The sequence below is a fragment of the Camelina sativa genome, chromosome 14 (genome assembly GCF_000633955.1).
Source record: "Camelina sativa cultivar DH55 chromosome 14, Cs, whole genome shotgun sequence".
NCBI classification, from domain to species: domain Eukaryota; kingdom Viridiplantae; phylum Streptophyta; class Magnoliopsida; order Brassicales; family Brassicaceae; genus Camelina; species Camelina sativa.
In genome coordinates this window covers 23,684,771-23,707,206 of record NC_025698.1, presented here as the reverse complement: position 1 = coordinate 23,707,206, position 22,436 = coordinate 23,684,771, and the positions used below count along the sequence as shown (strand labels likewise).

The following is a 22,436-nucleotide window of genomic DNA, read 5'->3' as shown; positions in this document are numbered from 1 at the left end:
GAAAAATAATTATTTCAGGCGATGAACCAGTATGTATGTGTATCTTATGATTCTTCTTATCTTTAAAAACCTTGTTGCAGAAAGCTTTTCGGTTTTCAACAACCAAGTTTAACTAAAACTCTTTAAAAACAAGAACTGATAAAAAATATATATATATATATATATATATAACAACATTAAAGCTTATTATTATATATTATTTCTATCTTTTGTTGATATATACTATTAATTTTAATAATTGTTTCTTCTTCTTTAATTCATTTGGTTCATTTGGTAATCAAAGTTTGAAATCATAAAACTATATATGGATCTCATAGAAGACAAAAAAATCAGATGAGCATAATAATAATTGATGTAGGGATGAGACGAGAGAAGTCACAACACACATGCTGAGAGACAATGATGTGAGAAGCCACAAAATTGGGAAACGGCATCATGGTTGTGTAATTATGGAAATTGATAAACAAATGTTGGGTGGTTGCATTTTCAAAAAGGATAACAAAAATGTTGGGTGGTTGGTTATTAATATAGACAACCTTTGGATCAAAAATAAACATTCTTTTGAAGATTGAATCTTCTTGTTTTCTAGCAAATGATTCAAGACTCATGATGACTCTAATTTAATTTGACAATTTGAAGGTCAATGACTCCCACTTCCACTGTTAACACTTTAGAATTTGTAATGATCTTATGATGGCATGCCACCACATCCTTAATATATGCTTTCGAAATCAATAAAGACTCAATTAAGTTTCGGTTACTGTGTTCTATATAGTAATGCATGTGGAAAGAAACTAATGTTTTGGTTTGAAAATATATGTCAACAAATACACATACTATTTTGAGAAGTAAATTTTTGCAGTTAGAGTTCTTAAATAGTAGATTACACTTTTAATTTGAATGGACGATCAAAGTTAATTCTTAATCGATAAATTTTCCTCTTTTTGAAATAAATAAACAAACTATTTTATATAACGAAAAAGCTTATAAACAATATGAGAAACTACATGCAATGTTTGAACATTACATATTTAATCCACACCTTGCGAAGTATTGATAACTTTTACTACTATTAGATTGTATTCCTTTTTTTTTTTTGTCAAACAGATTGTATTCTATGGGTTGAGATTTCTAAGTGCCTTAGTTCAAGTTCCATTTGGAAAGGATTTAAGCAAAATAAAAATTCCGAAAGAGTGATGTGTGTGTGCACCTTAACCTCTCAAAATTTTAACCTAAACCAAATCGGCAAGTAAGAGAATGAGGACATCTCAGTTGATTTAGGCTTTAAGACCAGTAGACCACCAACCAGATTATTACTGATATGTGGATTAATTTGTACTTCGCATTCACTATTTAAAAAAAATCAAAGCAAACAAAAAAAAAAGATTAAAAATCGACTGGAACAAAATTACTATATAATTTGATGTACAATCAAATGGAGCTGATCACGCTTTGACTGAACAACGTTGATTGATTTTTTTTATGTTGGCTAAAGTTAATTTTAGTTGGTAACAAACCTAAGCATTATTTTCTCATCTGTCCTTTGGGTCATAAACTCATAATGTTACTCAGCACAGTTTGTTTTTGGCTTTGACCACAATAGGAGACTAAGTGACAGTATCTATTAGCTATAATCCCTATTCTATTGTAACTAACTGTACACTCGAGTTGAAAAGTTTAATAAAAGAAGACTAAGAGTTAAGCCCTGATAAGTACACCATAATCTACAGTAACAATAACAAAACTCAAATAGTAAAAATGTGGCTTCATCAAACTTATCATGTATCAATAATATCTCTAACATCACTAGACTCACATGATTTGATATACCAAATCTTTGACACTGCAAATGAACAATGTTGTTATTGATAAGTGATAACATCTAATAAAAACAAAACAAAGTTCAACGCAGTTTCCTCATTTCAAAGACGAAATCAACAGAGTATCTCTTACTCACTTCTGTAACAGTACACTTCTGTACTTTTTTCCTTTTTGGACTTTTATGCTCTCTACTAGTTTGAGTTTTTGACTATACCGTTTCAAATTTTAACCAACCAAAAAAAGCTTTTTTTTTATAACTTAAAAGTCCATTCCAATATGTTCGTCAGAGAAACAGAGGATTTACATACCACCACCATTGTTGGACCTCAAAAACTAAAAAAGAAAAAAACATTTTGCTTCAATTTGTGTTCTTTGCTCTTCTTTCTAGGACAGACAAAAAAAAAAAACAAACAGAAAAATCCAAAAGAGAAACCAACAAATAACAGAACAGAGGAAGAAGACAAGGAATCAGAAACGGTTTCACTTTCACTTAACATCGTTGCTTTGCATTGAGATCTCAAGACCAGGCCATATCAAACTGTCTCCTCCTCCACTTTTACCTTCAACCTCCCCCAACCGCCACGTGTCACCGCCACCGTCCACCACCGGAATCTCTCCTCCTCCTCCTCCGGTGGAACCTCCAAGATAGCCAATACTCATCTCCTCAAGCCCGTACCCGTAGCTGTAGCCGAACTCGTAGTCCGACCCACCGCTTCCACTTCCTAAACCCAACAGAGAAGCAAAGCCTCCAACTCCATGACCTGAGATTACGCTACTACTACTACCCTTCGTCTGGCTCGCTTCAGTCGTGGCTGGTTCTTGTGTTGTTGTGATGACGGAAGAGGAGGAAGAAGAGGACGTAGCGGTGGAGGAGAAAGAGCGGTGGCGTTTCGAGGAGCTACGGCGAGTTCCACCGCCGACGGGGACGTCACGGAGTGTACCACCTTGAGTCCAGTAACGGCGGCAAGATTTGCAGAAGTAACGAGGCTGAGCGAGGTTGTAGTTGTTGTAGTAACAGAACTTGGTGGTGTTGGAGTTGCAGCGAGGACAGGGGAGAGGCTCGGCCAGATTTGGCGGTGGGTAAGCCGCCGTTGAGGCATGAACTCTGGTGGGTCGGGTCTGGTTTGGTTCAGACGGCATTAGAAAGTTGAGATTTATGAGAAAACGACAGAGAAGTTATAATTAGGAGAGAAGGGGAAGAAGAGAGAGAGAGAGCGAAAGAGAAGGGGATGTTGTGAGAGTGGTGTTGTGGTTTTTATATAGAGAGAGGCCTTTGACGTTACTTTCAGTTGCTGTTTTGATATACTTCATTTTTATATGTTCCTTTTAATTTTGAAGGTTTTAGTTGATAGATTTATTTGAAAATGGTTGGTAATGGATTTTGGTTACAGATTTATAATTTGATTTTTGTTTTAGGTCAATTCCTTCATAGCAATACACTTAAATAGTCTGAAATTTTGCACCTGCAATTAATCAGGATATAGACAATCTAAAACGGGTTTAGGCCTTTAGGCGCTTATAAGATTAGAAGTTAACATATAGTCAAATAGTATCTGAACTAAGAAAAAAAATTCGAAAAGTTCAAACTATATTTAAAATTTTGAGAAAAATATTTTTGTGAAAAAAGAGGAATATCAAATATGAGAAAAAGCATAAGATTTCATATGAACCTATAATTTCAGAAAAAAATTCAAAGATAATTTGACCCCCAAATAAATCAAATATGAATTTAACAAATTATAAACATCATCATATTAAAAAAAAACATCGTCATATAATAACTTTCGTAGCCATAGACTATAAATTATACGGCCCAGTAGAGAGACCCAATTAGGAACCCATTAAGACTTGTTGATCCCATCAGATTTTCAGATTTTCTCAGCTAACCAAGCCTCCTCTTCTTCAATTTCACAGCTTCACGTCGTGGTGGTGGTCGTCGTCTTTCGCGTCGCCGGACTTGTGTAGCTCCCGATTTGGTGTCACAAAGAGAGACGATGACGCTTTTTCACTTCTTCAACTGTGCGATTCTCACATTCGGTCCTCATGCCGTCTACTACTCTGCCACTCCTTTGTATGAACAAATCCTCTCCTTTTTTCTCGATCTGTGGTTTCAAATTTTAGTATCTCTTAGTTTATTCATGCCTAATCTAAGATTTTATCTAGATCCTCTTGCGCATATACTTAATCGCTTACTTCTAAACTTCGTGATCTAGAATCTTAAGGCTTAGTATGAGCTTCTGCAGAACGTAGGTGTTGAGAATCCCCAAATTGAATTTGGGATTAGATTATATGTTAAGGTATAGTTTGTAACCGGGAAGTTGTGAATCTGCAGATCTGAATATGACACACTTGGAACCTCCGTGAAAGCTGCTGTTGTTTACCTTGCTACAGCTTTGGTTAAGGTTTAGTCAACTATAACAATCTTTGGGAGAATCTCTTTAGCTAAGCTTATACCTTAATTCTCAGCTCATTGGTTGTTTTCATAACAGCTTGTTTGTTTGGCAACTTTCCTGCAAGTATCTGAGACTGAAGTATTTGACCCATACCAGGTATTTTTTTACTTGTAGCTAAGCTAAGATCACTGTAGCACTCACACTTTTTTTATATGAGTCTGTTGTTTATTTCTCTGTTAAAAGATTGTGAAAAGTTGTCATCTTTACTCTTTAAGTAAAATGATATGCAAATAATACAATGTTAACCAGACTTATCTTTTCTTATTATATAGATGCACATTGTTGAATTTCTTTTTTGCTATCAACTTCTACTGTAACTGCTTAGCTTGTTTTGTTATGTTACAATCTAGATGACTAAGTATGGGTTCCATCTCCCTTGTATCAGGAAGCATTGAAAGCAATGATTGGCTTCATTGATGTTGCTGGTCTATATTATGCTCTGGCCCAACTGACACATAGGAACATCTCCCAAAACCATAAGTTTCAGGCTGTTGGACTTGGTAAGTGGATCTCTGCTACTACACAAATATTGTTAGCTTCGGATGTAACTATACACATGAAATCGATGATTTGATGGTGGTCTGGTATATAGAAAAGAAACTATTCTTTTATGATTACTGAAGGAGAAATTTCCATGTCAAAATTCCATTGGAGCTTTCAACCATTTCTAGACTTCCCTCAATGAGTTTCTGCATCACATATAGTTTATCAATGATCATCATGACTAATTTCTATTGGACCTTTAAGTTTCAACCATTTCTAGACTTATCCTGATGATCTGTTGCATCACAGAATATTTTTAAACTTTTATCTAAAAAATGCTTCCGTTTTGTTCAGGGTGGGCATTCGCGGATTCTGTTTTGCACAGGTTGGCACCTCTTTGGGTTGGCGCTCGAGGACTGGAGTTCACTTGGGATTATGTTCTGCAAGGCCTTGAAGCCAATGCAAATCTGGTATATACAGTTTTTTTACTTAATAGAATGATCCATATGTAATTGTTTCTGACTTCCATCAAACGCTTGTGTCCAATTCAGGTGTTCACCATATCTTTAGCTGCTCTAGGTTCGTTGATGTGGCTACGCAAGAACAAGCCGAAGAGTCTGATCCCCATCATATACACATGTGCAGTGATCATCGCAACAATGCCTTCCATCACAAGCTATCTAAAGAGAGTCATGGGATGGCATTTCCCGAAAATTGTTGGTTTCGAGCTGGTGACTTCTTTGGTGATGGCTTTCATCAGTTGTCAACTCTTCATCCTTTGTCAGAGACCGTCTTTGTGATTCCACTTCCCAGCAAGACCAGACATACTTCAACTGCTCTTAGGCGGAGCTTTTTGTTTACGGGAAACTCTTGCGGACATACTTGCCTTCTTTTTTTTTTCGCAGGACTCAGTTCCATGAAACTTTGACCTCTATCTGTAGTAGAATACTGAACCATCTTTTCATAAATTATTGATTTGGGGAGTGTCATCAGTTGAAGAACGGACTTAGAATCGCATTTACTAAGAGTCAGAGATGCTTATCCTGAAAATGATTGATGTCTGAACAAAAATTAGTCTTACAAATCTATTGCTAAATTGTGGTATAAACCATAGAATAAGTTATGCGCTGGGTTACCCATAAATGAGAATCATGTGCTCCTTGTTTATAGGAGACGGTAACCATAAATCTTCAACAAGTGTCCTTATATGTTCTAAGTTAGAAAAACTGATTTTACAAACGTTTCTTTAGTGTGAATCCAAAGATGGCTATCTTGGAATTCAAATGAAACGCAACAATAAGCTTTTTAATTCGCCTGGTTGACAACGGTACGACGAGTGTTGTGTGTATAAATTCGAGTCCCTTTTTCTCTATGTACAAAAACACAACCCTTCTCTCTAATGGCTTCAATAGGGTTATTAGAAGCATTCATATATTTACTTTGCTTTCTCATTATCTTCTATCACTTCCTCGTCAAGAAACCTAATTTCAGTTACTTACTTATCAAGAAAACCCTTGGAAGGTACCCTTGGAACTGGCCGGTGCTTGGTATGCTTCCTGGTGGGCTCTTGACGCTCCAGTACATCTATGATTGCAGCGTAGAGATTCTCGAGAAATCCAACTTGACGTTTCAATTCAAGGGCCCATGGTTCGTTGGAATGGATGTATTAGTCACGGCTGATCCAGCTAATGTTCATCATATAATGAGCTCAAACTTCTCAAACTACATCAAAGGTCCTATATTCCACGAAATCTTTGAAGCTTTTGGAGACGGGATCATTAATTCGGACTCGGAGCTATGGAGGAATTGGAGGAACGCAGCTCAGACTATATTCAATCATCAAAGGTACCAAAACTTCTCAGCAAGTACACGAAAACAAAACTCAAGGACGGGCTTGTACCTCTTTTCAATCACTTTGCAGATGAAGAGATGGTTGTGGACTTGCAAGATGTGTTCCAAAGATTCATGTTCGATATAACCTTCAATTTCATAACCGGTTCCGATCCTAGAAGTCTCTCCATTGAAATGCCAGAGGTTGAGTTTTCCAAAGCTCTTGATGATATGGGAGATGCGATTGTGCATAGGCATATTACACCAAGGTTCGTGTGGAAGCTACAAAAATGGATTGGAATCGGAACAGAGAAGACGCTATTGAAAGCTCATGCCACTCTTGATCGTGTTTGTGCCAAATTTATAGCAGCGAAAGAGAGAAGAGCTAAGATCACAAGGGGTTACTCACAGAGGATCTCTTGACATCTCACATAATGCTTGATGCAAGCAAGTACGAGATTTTGAACCCTGGTGATGATAAGTTCCTAAGAGACTTCACAGTAGGTTCATGGCAGCTGGGAGAGACTCCACGGCCTCGGCACTCACTTGGTTCTTCTGGAATATGTCTGAAAACCCTAACGTCCTAGCCAAGATTCTCCAAGAGATCAACACAAATCTACCAAGAACTCGAAATAACCAAGACATGTCATCGTACTTGAACAAGTTGGTGTACTTACACTGCGCATTGAGTGAATCAATGAGGCTCTACCCACCAATTCCATTCGAACGCAAGTCTCCAATCAAAGAAGATGTACTTCCAAGTGGACACAAAGTTAAAGAAAATATCAATATTATGATCTTTATCTACGCAATGGTGAGAATGAAAACCGTATGGGGCGAAGATGCAATTGAGTTCAAGCCAGAGAGATGGATTTCGGAGACAGGAGGGTTGAGACATGAGCCTTCTTACAAGTTCTTATCGTTCAATGCCGGCCCAAGAACATGTCTCGGTAAGAATTTGGCCATGACTTTGATGAAGACAGTGATCGTCAAAATATTACAAAACTATGAGATTAAGGTCGTTAGTGGACAAAAGATTGAGCCAAAACCTGGTCTCATTCTTCACATGAAGTATGGGCTTAAAGTCACAATGACTAAGAAATGTTCCAGCTTGGAGTAAAGTACTCAAGTAAATTGGTTTTTATTTATTTATTTTGATCACATAGAATGATCCTAAGACAAATGGTAACTGATTTGTGATTTCTGGAATGTATTTTTCAACCTTAAATTTCAGCTTGAAGCTGATTTATTTATGATTGGTCTAACTTGTATTATATTAGACCCTTACGCATAACCGTAATTTAGGATATATTGTATAAGTAAATTGCCACAAAAGTTATGAAAGACTTATCATTTTAATGCTGATCCGGAGAAATTCACATCATTTATATTACAGCTCATACTCTCATAGTTAATTGTAATCGCGTATTTTCGTTTTGTGTAATCATCATCTTGGTTTTGGTTGCTATATATTTAGTGGGTTTGGCTATTGCTTGGATTTTTGACATTATTCTAGGAATTCATAATTGATTTCATTTTCTTATTTGAATTATGGATTTCTTGTGTAAAATTTTGTTGGATTGATTGAAGCTGGAATTTTTAATATTCGCTTCGATTAAATATTCAACAGATTTGTTCCAATGCTATAGCAGATTTGCATAGATTTCCAGTCGATTTGTTTGTGAGTAGTGTATTTCTGACCGGCTTGTTGGTGCGTTATATAGGCAATATAAGGGACTTGTAAGTGTGTTTTGGCATATATGCAGTTGCATTTTTCTAAAGCCTTATCTTATTTAACCAACAATTTGATTGAGAGACATCACACCTTTTCCAACGGGGAGTTTTAAGAGAGGATATAACCGAAAAGAAAGAAAAAAAAAATTAGAAAAAAGAAAAAATTAAGAGGACCTCTTATTTAGTATACTGGAATTGATAATAAGAGACTGTACGTGTAGCTTATTTGTTGGGCAAACCAAATAGTCGATTGATTTTTTTCTGAATCAAAAATGGCTATCTCTCTTCTTCCTCCTCCGACAAGGACTATCGTCTTCTCCAACTCATCGTCTACACAGTTAATCATACAAAGTCCCAATTTCATGCGGCGTGTTCGTTGCTGAATCTCTGATTCCTCAGAGGTGGTTCCAATTTTGAATTTTTACGAATCACTTTGACCAATTTTGTAGACAGACACTGTAATGACCCTCACTAAGGATAGAAATTCCGAAAATAAAAGTTCGAGGAAATGGCCTGGAAAGGATTTAAAGAGGAAGAGGAAGAAAAACAAAGAAGAATGGCCGAAGGAAGTCCAAGGAAAAATACATAAGTCAGAGGATGGCCAAGCCAAGACCAATGTGGCCGAATATACGATCGAGACCTTAAGACCGATCAGGAGTTGGCAGTTTACGCAGAAAACCGCGTATGCAGAAGAGACTGTCCGAGAAGTACCAGAAAGGACAGTACGGACTGAGAAGTAACCCGAAAGACCAGTACAGTCCGAGAGGTACCGGGAAGGACGATACAGTCTGAGGGAAGTACCAGAAAGGACATGAAGGACCCGAGAGAGAAAGCCGAGAGTTGTCTGAGAGAAGACCGAGGGAGTCCGGAGGAGCCAAACACAATCTGGACCGAGACCGACCCATGGCCGAGAGATGTCCGGGCGATACCGTATGTGCCGTACAGTAGGACAGGACGATTTTGCCGTAGGAAGAGGAGATAGTGGCGGCATAATCATTGTGTTTTTATGAGTTGAGCCAATCAAATTTCATGCAAGGGAGAGTGCATTTCACGCGCCACATGCAAGCTCATGTGCGCCAAGTGGCTTACACGCGCCACATGCAAGCTCATGCTTGCCATTTGTCAAATCGCACTAAGGGAAGAAAGGGGGATGCTCGACCTATAAATAGGACTCTTGAGATCATTTTCTCTCATTTTCGAAAAACCTAAACACTCAAAGTTGCGCTTTTTGCTCTCAAATCCAAAAGAAGAGAGAGTGGTTCGAGAGGGTGAAGCTGTTGAGGCAAGAGGGGAAACACTGTTGCGGACAAGGAGAGAATTGGAGAAGAGCTGTGAAGAGTTGCTGTTGGTCGCAAGAAGAGGGAGTTGTCTAATCCGTGGTGCAGTGAAGTCCAACCATCATTCGTTGTCCCAAGGTGAGTTCTGTAGTAATTGTGTGTGAGACACAACATGGATCTTTAGATCTTTGTGTGTACCCTTTGCGTGATGCATTTAGACTAGATTCATGTTAGAATCAGTTTAATTTTGATGCATGCGAAATATGGTAGGATTCATGCTAAGTTCATGTTTAAATGCACATAGAATTTGAGTTAGGGATCACCATCAGAAAATGAACTTGGGTGCATGTTAAGTAATTTGGAATTTGCTTAAAATTTGGATAAAAGGGTTGCATGCATGGTTAGGTTGGAAGGGTTTTATTTGCAATAGTTCTTGCATAAAATCGATTGCATGCACAAGTAAATTGGTGAAGCTTAATTGCAATCTTTATTGCATAAAACTGGTTGAGGTTAGCTTGCATGCGCAAATGGACTTAAAGCATTTAAATGGGTTAAATCGCTTAAAATGTGATTGCATGTATATTTGCACTTGTTGCATTAATTGCTTAAGTTGGGTAGATGTGTTGCATGCTTGTAGGACAATCTAAGTACATGAATTATCATTCTAGTTGCTTGTTGATTGGTTCATGTTCTCTTGCTTGATTTTCTTGCTTGTTTTGTTTGATTTCATGCTTGAGTTATTTGGTGTATTTTAGCTAAGTCTCCTGAATTTGTTTCTTGAGTCCTAGCTAGAATAGTGTAGTTGATCTTCTGTTCCAATTGCGTTTTGTCTCGCGAGAGTTCCCGATGACCACTCGCGCGGGACAATGTCACGGCTAGCTAGCTACTAGCGTGACCGCTACTTGACGATGTAGCCTTTGTGGGGGCTCATGCTGGTTACCTTCGTGGTCTCAGCATGGGAAGTGTTGTGGAACGGAACAGATTATCGAGGGCCCATAGGTGAAAGAGTCTAGAGTATCTCAAGTATTCCTTATAGTATTCTAGATGTCTTGTTTGTTGTTGAACTGAAAGAGTCTAGAATATCTCAAGTGTCCCTTCTTTTATTTTAGTCGTCTCTTTCTGTATTTAGCGAGTATAGATCGTCCGAGTAGAGTCGTGTCGTTCTAATCTCTCTCGGTTGGTTGTTGTTTATTGCTTCCGGTATTGTTTCTGCTGTGTTGCTTTGATTGTTTGTTGACTGCTTTGTTTGCTTGCATGTTGATAGCTTCGTCTTGCATGTTGATAGCTTAGCATTGCATGTTGTTTGCTTAGTCTTGCATGATGTTAGCGTAGGCTTTCATGTAATTCTTTAGCTTTGATTGTTGCTGGCTTGTGTGCCTTGCTTGTTACCTTTGCCTGTTGGGGTAGTCGGGTTGGGGAAGTAGAATACTGTTTTGGAAAGGGGTACCCAGGCTCACTGAGTAATCTTAGATTACTCATGATAATATTTTGTTGTGCAGGAAGCCTAAGTGAGTCTAGAGCTGGAGCAAACATTAGGGTACCGGATAGGGTTTTTCTGTGTTCTTTGTAAAACCCTATATTTTCCTAAACGATATTTGTAAAGCTATCCGACTACCTATGTATATTGCTTTGATGACTTGTTTTCAATAAAATGATTTATTAAAGCAATATATTCGATTTTTGGGGAAAACAAGGCAAGTTACAAATGGTACTCGACCTTGTCCGGGACAACACAATGCGCGTGGGACGCAAGGGTTGCAAAGCATAAGCGAACCTCGGCCGCGGGCGGAGTCGCGTCCAGGAGGACTGGTCAGGAAGCTGCAGCTTCCGTCCCTCGACCGGACCACCAGGGTGCGGTTCCCAAACAAGTAGCATCCCGATGCCGTCCGCGGTCCTGTCTGGCCGTATGGCGGTTCGGGGGCGTTACAGACACACACATATTATAGATGTTTGATTTGCAATTTTGATGACACTCAAGTTAAATCAGATGAAGGAGCTTCGAAATTGGAGTACAAGCCAGGACCTCTAGACGATTTCCAAATGCAATCGTTTTGGAACAAATTGGTCTAGGTGAGTTATAAATTGGATTTGTTTGGTTTCTTCATCAGTTTTGAGTGTTTTGATCGGTTTAACATTTAGTCTAATGTTATTTGGTCATGTTCAAGTATATGTGTAATAGGAAGTCGGGTCGGATTTTATTGTAATATGTGATTGAAGTTGAGCTAAACTGATCTCTTGCCTCTTCTTTTGTTTGATTTGATTTGCTCAACTGAACATATTTGGCTTAGATAGACAAATTCATGTTTGATATCCTTCATGTTTCATCTTGAAGGTGAAGTATATACATTGGGCCAGAAACAAGTCCATCAAGACAAAAGCCTAAATCAGAAAAGCAGTCAAGGTCTTCACCTCAAGACAGAATCTGTACCTGCAACAACACTCCTTCACAACCGTTATGATGCTCTCACCGATAAGGATGATGAGTAGCTGATGCACAGCTGGATAGGTGAATCACCAAAGTCTAGAATGTTCTCTATGTCACTATATAAGACAATGTAGCATCAGCTTGTAAACTAATTCTGGGATAATAATAAAAGAATCAAATTTTAAGATATTTTCCTCTGTTTTTCATGGTATCAGAGCCATTGTAACATTAACAGGTGTGTTAATGGCCGATTCCTATCCTTTCCCAGACAATATCCATGTCTCAAGCACTGTCACAATCAAGCTCAACAACACAAACTACCTCCTTTGGAAGACACAGTTTGAATCTCTGCTATCTTGCAAAAACTCATCGGCTTTGTGAATGGTGCCGTAACAGCACCACCACGATTCATTTCCACTCGCACCGGTGACACAACCACAGAAGCTCCCAACCCTCGCTTTGAAGCTTGGTTATGCACAGACCAACTTGTCCGTTCATGGCTATTTGGCACTCTGTCTAAAGAGGTCCTCGGGTATGTTCACAATCTCTCTACCTCCAGAGATATATGGATGTATTTAGCAGAAAACTTCAATAAGAGTAGCATAGCTAGAGATTTTACTCTTCGCCGTAGCTTGTGGGTTCTAGAGAAAAAGGACATGACTTTTGCAGCTTATTGTAGAGAGTTTATTGCCAATTGTGATGCCTTAAGTTCCATTGGGAAGCCTATTGATGAGTCCTTAAAGATTTTTGACTTTTTGAATGGCTTGGGTCGTGACTATGATCCCATCACGACTGTTGTTCAAAGTTCTCTAAGCAAGGCTTCACCTCCGAGCTTTGGTGATGTTGTATCTAAAGTTGAGAACTTTGACACCAAGCTACGGTCCTATGATGTTTCTGAGTTTGTTACGCCTCATCTCGCCTTTCAAGCTCAACAAACTGGTAATGGAAATCAATCTCGTGGCGGATATCGCGGTAGGGGATGGTCTTCAGGGCAGAACAGGGTCCGTGGTGGTTACTCCTCAAGAGGCAGAGGTTTCTCTCAACACCAATCCAATCCTCGAGCCTCTGGAGAGCGCCCTATCTGTCAGATTTGTGGACGTACTGGCCATATTGCGTTTGATTGTTGGAACAGATTTGATAAAAACTATCAACGTCCTGATGTTGCTCAAGTGTTCTCCTCCCTGCAAGTTTCTGATGGTAATGAATGGGTCACAGATTCTGGTGCTACAGCGCATGTCACTCCTTCTGCTAGCAACCTGCAATCTGCAACAACATACATTGGGAATGACCCTGTTATGGTTGGAGATGGAGCATATCTACCCATAACACATGTTGGATCCAACACCATCTCTTCTGCGGCAGGTAAAATATCCTTGAATAATGTTTTGGTTTGTCCAGATCTGCAAAAGTCTCTTGTCTTTGTCTTGAAACTGTGTGATGGTCTGCCTTGTGGAGTTTGGTTTGATGCTAACAAAGTCTGTGTTGTTGACATACCCACTCAGAAGGTGGTGGCAAAGGGTCCTCGAAATAGTGGATTCTATCTGTTGGAGAACCAAGAATTTGTTGCCCTCTTCTCTAATCGTTATTGTGCAGCTTCGGAAGGCACCGGGCATCATAGGCTTGGGCACTCAAACTGACTAGTTCTCCAACAACTAAAGAACAGCAAGGAGATCACTTTGAATAAGAGCAGCACTACCTCCATTTGTGAGCCTTGCTAGATGGGGAAGAACAGTAGACTTCAGTTTTTTAGTTCAGATTCTAGAGTTTTATGTCCTCTGGATTGGATACATTGTGATCTTTGGGGACCATCACCAGTTGTATCCAATCAAGGTTTTAAATACTATGTGGTTTTTGTGGATGATTTCTCTCGGTTCACTTGGTTTTATGACTTTATCCCATGCGTACAAAGTCTGAGTTCCTCTCTATATTCAAAGTATTCCAGAAACAAGTGGAGAATCAATTCAAGACAAAAATAAAAGTTTTTCAGAGTGATGGAGGAGGAGAATTTATGAGTAACAATCTGAAACAACATTTTACTGAGAATGGAATTATACACAAGATTTCTTGTCCCTACACTCCTCAAAAGAATGGGGTTGCAGAGAGAAAACACAGACACATTGTAGAGCTTGGCTTGACAATGCTGTTTCACAGTCACACTCCTCTGCATCATTGGGTAGAAGCTTTCTTCACAGCTATCTTCATCATCAATCTGCTTCCCACTGCCATTCTGAATCATTCCAGTCCCAATGAAGTAATTTTCAATCAAAAACCAAACTACTCAATGCTTAGAGTATTTGGTTCTGCCTGCTACCCCTGTCGTCGTCCCATGGCAACTCATAAATACGATCCACGATCTTTGCAGTGTGTTTTTCTCGGTTATCACACTCAGTACAAAGGCTATAGATGTCTTTATCCTCCAACAGGCAAAGTCTACATCTCGCGTCATATTATATTTGATGAAAATTATTTCCCGTTTCAACAGCAATACAAATCGTTAATCCCACCATATCAAACACCGCTCCTTCAGGCATGGCAGGCTGCCTCAGTACATCCAGTAGCTCCTGTTCTAGAGAATGCTTCAGTTCCACTTGTTGTTTCAAATCAAGTAAGGACTGTAACACCGAACTCAGTTCTTGAACACATTACAGTGGATATGAATAGTCCAGATAACACTCTGGATCCCAGTGACTTTGACAATGCCTCAAGTAGTGAGAGTGAAGACTCGGTGGCTTATGATCACCTTCAGGAATATCAGATAGAAGAGGAACAAGTCAACAACACACACCCTATGACTACTCGAGCTAAAGATGGGATTCACAAGCCTAATCCTAGATATGTGCTGCTCACCTCGTGATTTGCTCCTGAAGAACCTGTAAACATCACTGCAGCATTGCAACATCCAGGATGGAATGATGCTGCTCACGATGAAATCAGTATCATACACATGCTACACACGTGGGATCTGGTGGAACCTACAGAGGATATGAACATTTCGGGATGCAAATGGGTTTTTAAAACTAAACTCAAACTAGATGGATCAGTGGACAAACTCAAAGCTCGCCTAGTAGCTAAAGGGTTTGACCAGGAGGAGGGCCTGGACTGTCTCGAAACGTTCAGTCCGGTGGTCAGAACTGCAACAATTCGGATGGTCCTAGATATAGCTACTTCAAGAAACTGGGACATCAAACAGCTAGATGTCTCTAATGCATTCTTACACGGAGAATCGCAGGAACCAGTTTTTATGGTACAACCTCCTGGATTTATTGATGAACAGAGACCATCCCATGTGTGTAGACTTACCAAAGCTCTCTACGGACTTAAGCAAGCTCCAAAGGCCTGGTTTGATACCTTCAGCAAGTATTTGATAGAGTTTGGGTTCACTTGCAGTAAATCAGATCCTTCTCTATTCACATATCACAAGAATGGTAAATCTCTTGTTCTTCTGATGTATGTTGATGATATGCTACTTACAGGGAATGATTCAGGTCTACTACAGGCTCTTATCATGTCACTGAATAAACGTTTCTCCACGAAAGACCTTGGAGAACCTAGCTACTTCCTTAGAGTTAAGATTCAAAAATGCTCCACGGGATTCTTTCTACATCAGACAGCTTATGCCAAAGATATTCTTCATCAAGCTGCTATGTCAAATTACAATCCAATGCCTACTCCGCTTCCACAAAACCTGGACAAGCTAAATCCAGAACTGTTCTCGGAGCCAACGTATTTTAGGAGCATTGCAGGGAAACTCCAATATCTCACCATAACCAGGCCTGACATTCAGTTTGCTGTCAATTTTGTGTGCCAAAGGATGCATGAACCAACGGTTTCCAACTTTGGTCTGCTCAAGAGGATCTTACGATACATCAAAGGCACTCTGAATATGGGATTACATCTTCGCAGAACCTCCAACCTGACCTTATCAACCTTCTGCGATAGCGATCATGCAGGATGCAAGAAGACTCGAAGATCAACAACAAGTTTCTGCATTCTTCTTGGTCCTAATCTCATCAGTTGGTCAGCCAAACGACAAGAAATTGTCTCCAACTCCTCAACAGAAGCAGAATATTGAGCCTTAACAGCCACTGCTAATGAGATAACGTGGATTTCATTTCTGCTTCGTGATCTTGGGGTCACTCAACAGTATCCTACTGTGCTCATGTGTGACAATCTTTCTGTAGTATACTTAAGCGCTAATCCAGCTCTGCATAAACGGTCCAAACACTTTGATACTGATTATCACTACATACGGGAACAAGTGGCGTTGGGACACATAGAGACACAACACATCCTGGCACAACTTCAGTCAGCTGACATTTTTACTAAGTCCCTTCCAAGACGAGAGTTTGAAGACTTGAGATACAAACTCTTCAAACTCGGTGTTGGAATTTCACCCACCACAAGTTTGAGGGAGAATGAAGGTGAAATATATACATTGGGCCAGAAACAAGTCCATCAAGACAAAAGTCCAAATCAGAAAAGCAATCAAGGTCTTCACCTCAAGACAAAACCTGTACTTGCAACAACACTCCTTCACAACCGTTATGATGCTCTCACCGATAAGGATGATGACTAGCTGATGCACAGCTGGATAGATGAATCACCAAAGTCTAGAATGTTCTCTATGTCACTATATAAGACAATTTAACATCAGCTTGTAAACTAATTCTGAGATAATAATAAAAGAATCAAATTTTAAGATATTTTCCTCTGTTTTTCACATCTTACTTATCATAATCATATAGCTGATTTAGCTTCTTTTTTTTTTTGCTAAGCTTTGGTAATATGTGATCTCAGTGTATATGTGATTGAGGTTAACCTAAATTGTCTATGTTCATCTGCTATGTTCATCTGATCCAGGAGCTGATTTTTAAGTTACTAATCCTCTAGATTCGTGTTGCTCTTGCTCTGTAGCTGTCTTCAGGTTGAATATGATATGAGGATAATTGGTTATCGTCAGCTCTTAGATGTATTCTGGTCTAGTCATGATTCTAGACAAGTGTTTGGACAAGGTCCTGATGTGGGTAATCAATACATGTAAAAGAGGAAGTAAAAAGCTCCACACACTAGCTGTTTGGTAAACTTGATTTTGATTGGCATAAATAAATCTAAAGCATTGGAATCTTTTTGAATAGATCGTGTATTTTCACTAATTCTACTGAAGAGTTGAGACTGATCCTTTCTTCATCAAAGCTTCCATGTCTGATCCAGAAGTGAGTCTAATTTTGCTTAAAGTTTCAGATTTCTGTTAACACAATGTGATAATGAGAGTTCTATGGATGAAGGTGATAACATGACTACTGCTAGAAGGATCGGCTCTAGGAAGAAGTATAGTAGTGATGCTGTAAGAGATGCTTCTGAAAGACTTGGAAAAAGAACTAGAAGATATGTGGCAGCGGATAGCGAGGATGATTCAACAGCTTGTCAAAAGCTTGGTTCGATTAAAGTAGAGAAAATGAGTGAAGAGGATGATGAAACTGCAAGCAAATCACTGAAGAAAAGGGAGATTCTTTATGATTTTGAGGTTAACATGATTGGAAATACTGCAGGGAAGAAGAGTATGATCGATGGTGAGCAACGTAATGAGACGCAATGAGAAGTTGTGCAGAGAAGTTAAGAAGGAAGAAGAACTTGATGAAATATTGAAAAAGAGAAAGCTTGCAGTAAAGGAGATAGAACTGAAGCTTGAGTCACGAATTGCTGAGACGGGNCCACACACTAGCTGTTTGGTAAACTTGATTTTGATTGGCATAAATAAATCTAAAGCATTGGAATCTTTTTGAATAGATCGTGTATTTTCACTAATTCTACTGAAGAGTTGAGACTGATCCTTTCTTCATCAAAGCTTCCATGTCTGATCCAGAAGTGAGTCTAATTTTGCTTAAAGTTTCAGATTTCTGTTAACACAATGTGATAATGAGAGTTCTATGGATGAAGGTGATAACATGACTACTGCTAGAAGGATCGGCTCTAGGAAGAAGTATAGTAGTGATGCTGTAAGAGATGCTTCTGAAAGACTTGGAAAAAGAACTAGAAGATATGTGGCAGCGGATAGCGAGGATGATTCAACAGCTTGTCAAAAGCTTGGTTCGATTAAAGTAGAGAAAATGAGTGAAGAGGATGATGAAACTGCAAGCAAATCACTGAAGAAAAGGGAGATTCTTTATGATTTTGAGGTTAACATGATTGGAAATACTGCAGGGAAGAAGAGTATGATCGATGGTGAGCAACGTAATGAGACGCAATGAGAAGTTGTGCAGAGAAGTTAAGAAGGAAGAAGAACTTGATGAAATATTGAAAAAGAGAAAGCTTGCAGTAAAGGAGATAGAACTGAAGCTTGAGTCACGAATTGCTGAGACGGGGAAGACTTCGGCCATGATTGGAACGGAGACGCACATTGTCTAGTCTTTGATGGTTATGGTTTGTTTGTTTTGATTAAGTTTCGGTTGAAGTCTTTTTATTTGTAGTCTATTAGAAAACAAAACAGCAATGTCTCACACATATAAATTCTGAAATGCAATAATTTCCCTTTCTTATTAAATCTGAAATGCTTATACATTTACACTAATCAAAATTTATACTCAAATGCAATAAAATTTATACTAATCAAAATTTATAAACATATATCTGAAATGTAATTAATTCAATTAATTTGGCATAAATCAATATTACAATTAATCATTTTTTTCCATTTATGAATTGTACTTCTATTGTAATATGTATTATGTTTTGTATGCTTAATAATTAATTAAATGCAATATTTTCACATTTTTATAAAATCTTAAATGTTTAAACATCTATACTACTTCTATTCTATATAAATTTTCTAAATTTCAATAACTATATTTTCAAAAATAAGAGATTCAAAATTATATCCTACCATTGGAGGGGATAATTTTAATTAGGAGATCAAAGATTCTTATTTATAAAACAGTACACAATATATTCATAAAAAATTCAAACAGTAGATAAGAGTCTCAAAATTAAAACTCACCATTGAGCTTGCCCTAAGGCTTTAATTAGTTGGCCAAATAACTAAATGTCTTTATAATTTATCGACTAATCGTTGACGTAATCGGTTTAATGAACTCGCCTTAAATCTTTGATTGCTTCACCTTCACCTTACGTGATGAGAAAGTTGGAGTTAATCACCAAAGGGTACTGCGCTCGTGGTGAAAGTGAACCAGAATATGTTATGTAGGGGTATTAAAAACTTAATAATTTTATAATATCCTCAGTTAATTAAAAGCTTAAACCACCTCCACGAAGGTCCTTGAAATTTATATAATAATCCATACATCATTTTGCGAAAATGTTGAAATTTCTCACATTTCTCCAAACACATTAAGTTCCCAAACACACGCAAAAAATGCATTACTTCACAAGTCAATTAACCTAATTTTGTGTTGTGTATATCTCCTAAAAATGTAAATATAACTTACAAACTATACATATTTCTCGAATGATATCTCAATATATTTAAATATCTTGTCATAACAAAGATAGAATTCGAGTTGTATATAAATTCCATAGGAGATGAGCCAAAATTACATACATGCATACAAATTAAATAACACTCAAAAACATAGAAAAATTATATCACAATGGACGATCATTTCAACTCTCTTCACCAACTATATTTGATCCGATTCTGTTTCTTTGACCAAAAACCATCAGTCCATCACCTAATCCAATGGTCCGGTTTAACCAGAGGTAGCTTTGGCTACTATACGACATTTATTTAGAGTTTTACCTTGTGTGACGAGAAGAGTGTGCACGATCAAAATGATAATGAACATAGTTACATAGGCACTAACAAAAGTACGGTCTTAACTCTCAGGCGATTAAATAAGAAGTGGTCGTTGAGAAGAGGATAGACAAACATGTTTATGTGGATCCTACACATTTATTGAGCTAAAACATAGACACATTTGTAGCTCTTTTGTAGATCGTACCTTTGTTTCCATTTTTGCACAAAGGAATCACAATAAAGCAAAAGAAACATTGCCAAGAAAACGTACCATTAGCGAAAGAAAAAATAAAATTTATTTATTTATAACCAAAAAAATAATAATGGACGGTCACAATGCGATGATAACCACCACCCATCACTTTCATGTAACTGTAATATTGATACGTCGATTTTCCGAATTTCTCGTCAGTTTCTACCTTCAAACTATAAATTTTAAAGTGACATTTCTCGCATTTTCGAATTCTCTATGATAGTTAACGTATAGTGAAACTTTTGGCGTATTAATATTAAAGTCTTATATAATGATCCGACCAAGCTTATGGATATATATACCGATATACGTTATAAGTTACTACACGTAATTATTTGAAGCTAACTAGTTTTAGAAGAGTACCATTTTCTCTTAAAATCTATAAAGTACGGTTTTTTTGTTTATTGTAACTCTTCGGTCAGATTAGTGTTAAAACATTGATCGGTCGGATTATTAAAGTTTTTCATCTTTGGGGTTAAGTACATTTAGCTAGTTAGTATTTACACTTTTTTTTCTAGAGTATTTTGTTCATGAAATAATAAAATCTCCAACACTTGACTTCTTTATATCCTTTGATTAATCGACTCCAACTAGTGCATAACAATTTCTTTATAATATTATTGATATTCAAACGATAACCCTAGCTTAATAATATATGTATAATAGAGATATTAAATTACTATTAAAAGATATCATATTCAACCTACTCTACGAACCTCATAATAATTCATCATTTGACTTGGTTTTTTGTTGTTATTTACCTACAAACAATCCCAAATCTCTCAAAAGCAGAATAAAATCCTACATTTAATGACGTGGCACCCTCCAAACTTTGACCGATTTGTCAAGACTCCCACTATACACAACCAACCTCCCATCTCCTCCGTCTTCTTCTTCACCTCCGGTTGGCTCCACCACCGCCAAACACTTAACCGGTCCGGTGTGACCGGTTAACACAGAGACACACGTGTGAACCTTCCCTTCCCTCTTCCACACACATATCTTCTTATCCGCCGCACCACTAAACAACATTTTCCCGGCGGCAGCGAGACAGAGCACGGCCAGTCTATGTTTCTTGAATACACCACAATGTTTCAAGATTTTCTTCTCTCCCATCTCCCAAAAGTTCACAGCTCCGTCGCTTGAACCGCTGTAAACCGCCACGTGGCTGACAACCAAAGCCGTAACCGCTGATTCTTGCTTTAACAAAGTCTGGACGAGAGAGTGAGCCGTACGCTTCCCTCTGATCTCACGTTTCCATACCTTTACAGTTCCATCGGCCGAGCCAGTGAACACAAGGGTCTCCGCGGCTGCAACCGTGTTCACTGCGTCGTCGTGAGCTTTGATGGACTCGATGCATTTCAAGTCATGGATACGCCAAACCTTGACCGTCCGATCCCATGACGCCGAGTACAAGAGCCCTTGATCTTCCACTAAGCTCAAACACGAAACGGCATCGGAATGCTTGATCCATAGCGCCGTACGACGACGTCTCACTTCCACGTAGTTGCTCGGCTTCACTGAACTCTTCAAAACGTCTTTCAAAGCCGGTAAGCTCCCGGCGCGTGTGTACACTCGCGGGTTCTTGGAAGAGGTTTTCCAAACCCGGATCTTACCGTCTTGATGACCCGTGAACACCTTCTCCTCCCGACTAATCACTATCGCTTTAACCAGTCCGCTGTTCGATTTAAACCCACTAAACTCGTTTAAGTTTTTCCAAACCCTAATGTGATTATTATCCGATCCTGTGTACAAAAGATCATTAGTTGCGGCTAACGAGTAAATGTGGCCTTCTTCTCGTACAATCTCTCCGACTAGGCTGTCTCCATCCGAGTATCCGCGGGTCTGGTCTGATCGTGGCATTTTTTGTCGTAAAATCTAGATCGTCTGATTAGTTTCTTTAGATTTTTAGAAAGCTAAACACTCCGGACATAGAGGAAAGAGTTTGAGGGGAGTTGTTTGCATTATAAGAAGGTAGCAAAGCAATGGGAGTATGACACGTTTAATGTTGTAATTTCGTTTTGTTTTGTCCACTTTTTATTACTAAAATAATCTTCATAAGTGAACCCTGTGAATGTTGTCCTTATTGCTAAGTATAGCCATATAGGGAATGAATCATGAGTGTATGTGTATATATGATAACATTGTTTTATATTTTTCGTCATAATTTTAAAGTAAGTGGGGGGACCGCTAATAATAAGATGGCACGTATAATATATGATACGACTTTGTCTTCAGAATTTCACTTTTTGTAAGGAAACTTTAAACTGTTGAGAAGTTATCATTGGTTGATTAAGTAAAAGAAACAATTTTGCTAAGCAAGAAGTGCTATTTGAGGATGGGCATGATAAGGCTAGGGGGTTATCGCACATAGTAAGGCATCCTCTTCTTTGGGATAGTGTATGCATAA

At 38.3% G+C, this 22,436-nt stretch overlaps 5 protein-coding genes and 1 pseudogene across 5 annotated transcripts; 4 read left to right on the top strand and 2 right to left on the bottom strand.

Annotated features, from left to right (window-relative positions):
- On the bottom strand, nucleotides 2,156-3,068 carry LOC104742272 (dof zinc finger protein DOF1.6-like). The gene has a single exon (XM_010463263.1). It carries the CDS (start codon nucleotides 2,959-2,961, stop codon nucleotides 2,308-2,310), a length of 654 nt encoding a protein of 217 aa, XP_010461565.1. The 5' UTR covers nucleotides 2,962-3,068; the 3' UTR covers nucleotides 2,156-2,307.
- On the top strand, nucleotides 3,686-5,758 carry LOC104742271 (transmembrane protein 147). The gene is made up of 6 exons (XM_010463262.1): nucleotides 3,686-3,892; nucleotides 4,154-4,223; nucleotides 4,311-4,370; nucleotides 4,660-4,774; nucleotides 5,112-5,227; nucleotides 5,309-5,758. Exons 1-6 carry the CDS (start codon nucleotides 3,816-3,818, stop codon nucleotides 5,555-5,557), a joined length of 687 nt encoding a protein of 228 aa, XP_010461564.1. The 5' UTR covers nucleotides 3,686-3,815; the 3' UTR covers nucleotides 5,558-5,758.
- Nucleotides 6,157-7,707, top strand: LOC104743916 (annotated as a pseudogene).
- Nucleotides 12,593-13,660, top strand: LOC104743913. The gene has a single exon (XM_010464945.1). The coding sequence runs from the start codon at nucleotides 12,593-12,595 to the stop codon at nucleotides 13,658-13,660; it is 1,068 nt and encodes a 355-aa protein (XP_010463247.1).
- LOC109128806 lies at nucleotides 16,763-17,727 on the top strand. Its single transcript, XM_019235833.1, has 2 exons — nucleotides 16,763-17,236; nucleotides 17,309-17,727. Exon 1 carries the CDS (start codon nucleotides 16,991-16,993, stop codon nucleotides 17,102-17,104), a length of 114 nt encoding a protein of 37 aa, XP_019091378.1. The 5' UTR covers nucleotides 16,763-16,990; the 3' UTR covers nucleotides 17,105-17,236; nucleotides 17,309-17,727.
- LOC104742270 (E3 ubiquitin-protein ligase TRAF7-like) lies at nucleotides 20,591-21,982 on the bottom strand. The gene has a single exon (XM_010463261.2). The coding sequence runs from the start codon at nucleotides 21,887-21,889 to the stop codon at nucleotides 20,834-20,836; it is 1,056 nt and encodes a 351-aa protein (XP_010461563.1). The 5' UTR covers nucleotides 21,890-21,982; the 3' UTR covers nucleotides 20,591-20,833.

Excerpts from the sequence above, each read along its gene's own strand:
- LOC104742271 (XM_010463262.1), top strand. The coding sequence starts at position 3,816 with ATGACGCTTTTTCACTTCTTCAACTGTGCGATTCTCACATTCGGTCCT. Across the intron at positions 3,893-4,153 it reads TACTACTCTGCCACTCCTTT|ATCTGAATATGACACACTTG; the intron begins GTATGAACAAAT and ends GTGAATCTGCAG. Across the intron at positions 4,775-5,111 it reads GTTTCAGGCTGTTGGACTTG|GGTGGGCATTCGCGGATTCT; the intron begins GTAAGTGGATCT and ends CGTTTTGTTCAG.
- LOC104742272 (XM_010463263.1), bottom strand. The coding sequence starts at position 2,961 with ATGCCGTCTGAACCAAACCAGACCCGACCCACCAGAGTTCATGCCTCA.
- LOC104742270 (XM_010463261.2), bottom strand. The coding sequence starts at position 21,889 with ATGCCACGATCAGACCAGACCCGCGGATACTCGGATGGAGACAGCCTA.
- LOC104743913 (XM_010464945.1), top strand. The coding sequence starts at position 12,593 with ATGTATTTAGCAGAAAACTTCAATAAGAGTAGCATAGCTAGAGATTTT.
- LOC109128806 (XM_019235833.1), top strand. The coding sequence starts at position 16,991 with ATGTATTCTGGTCTAGTCATGATTCTAGACAAGTGTTTGGACAAGGTC.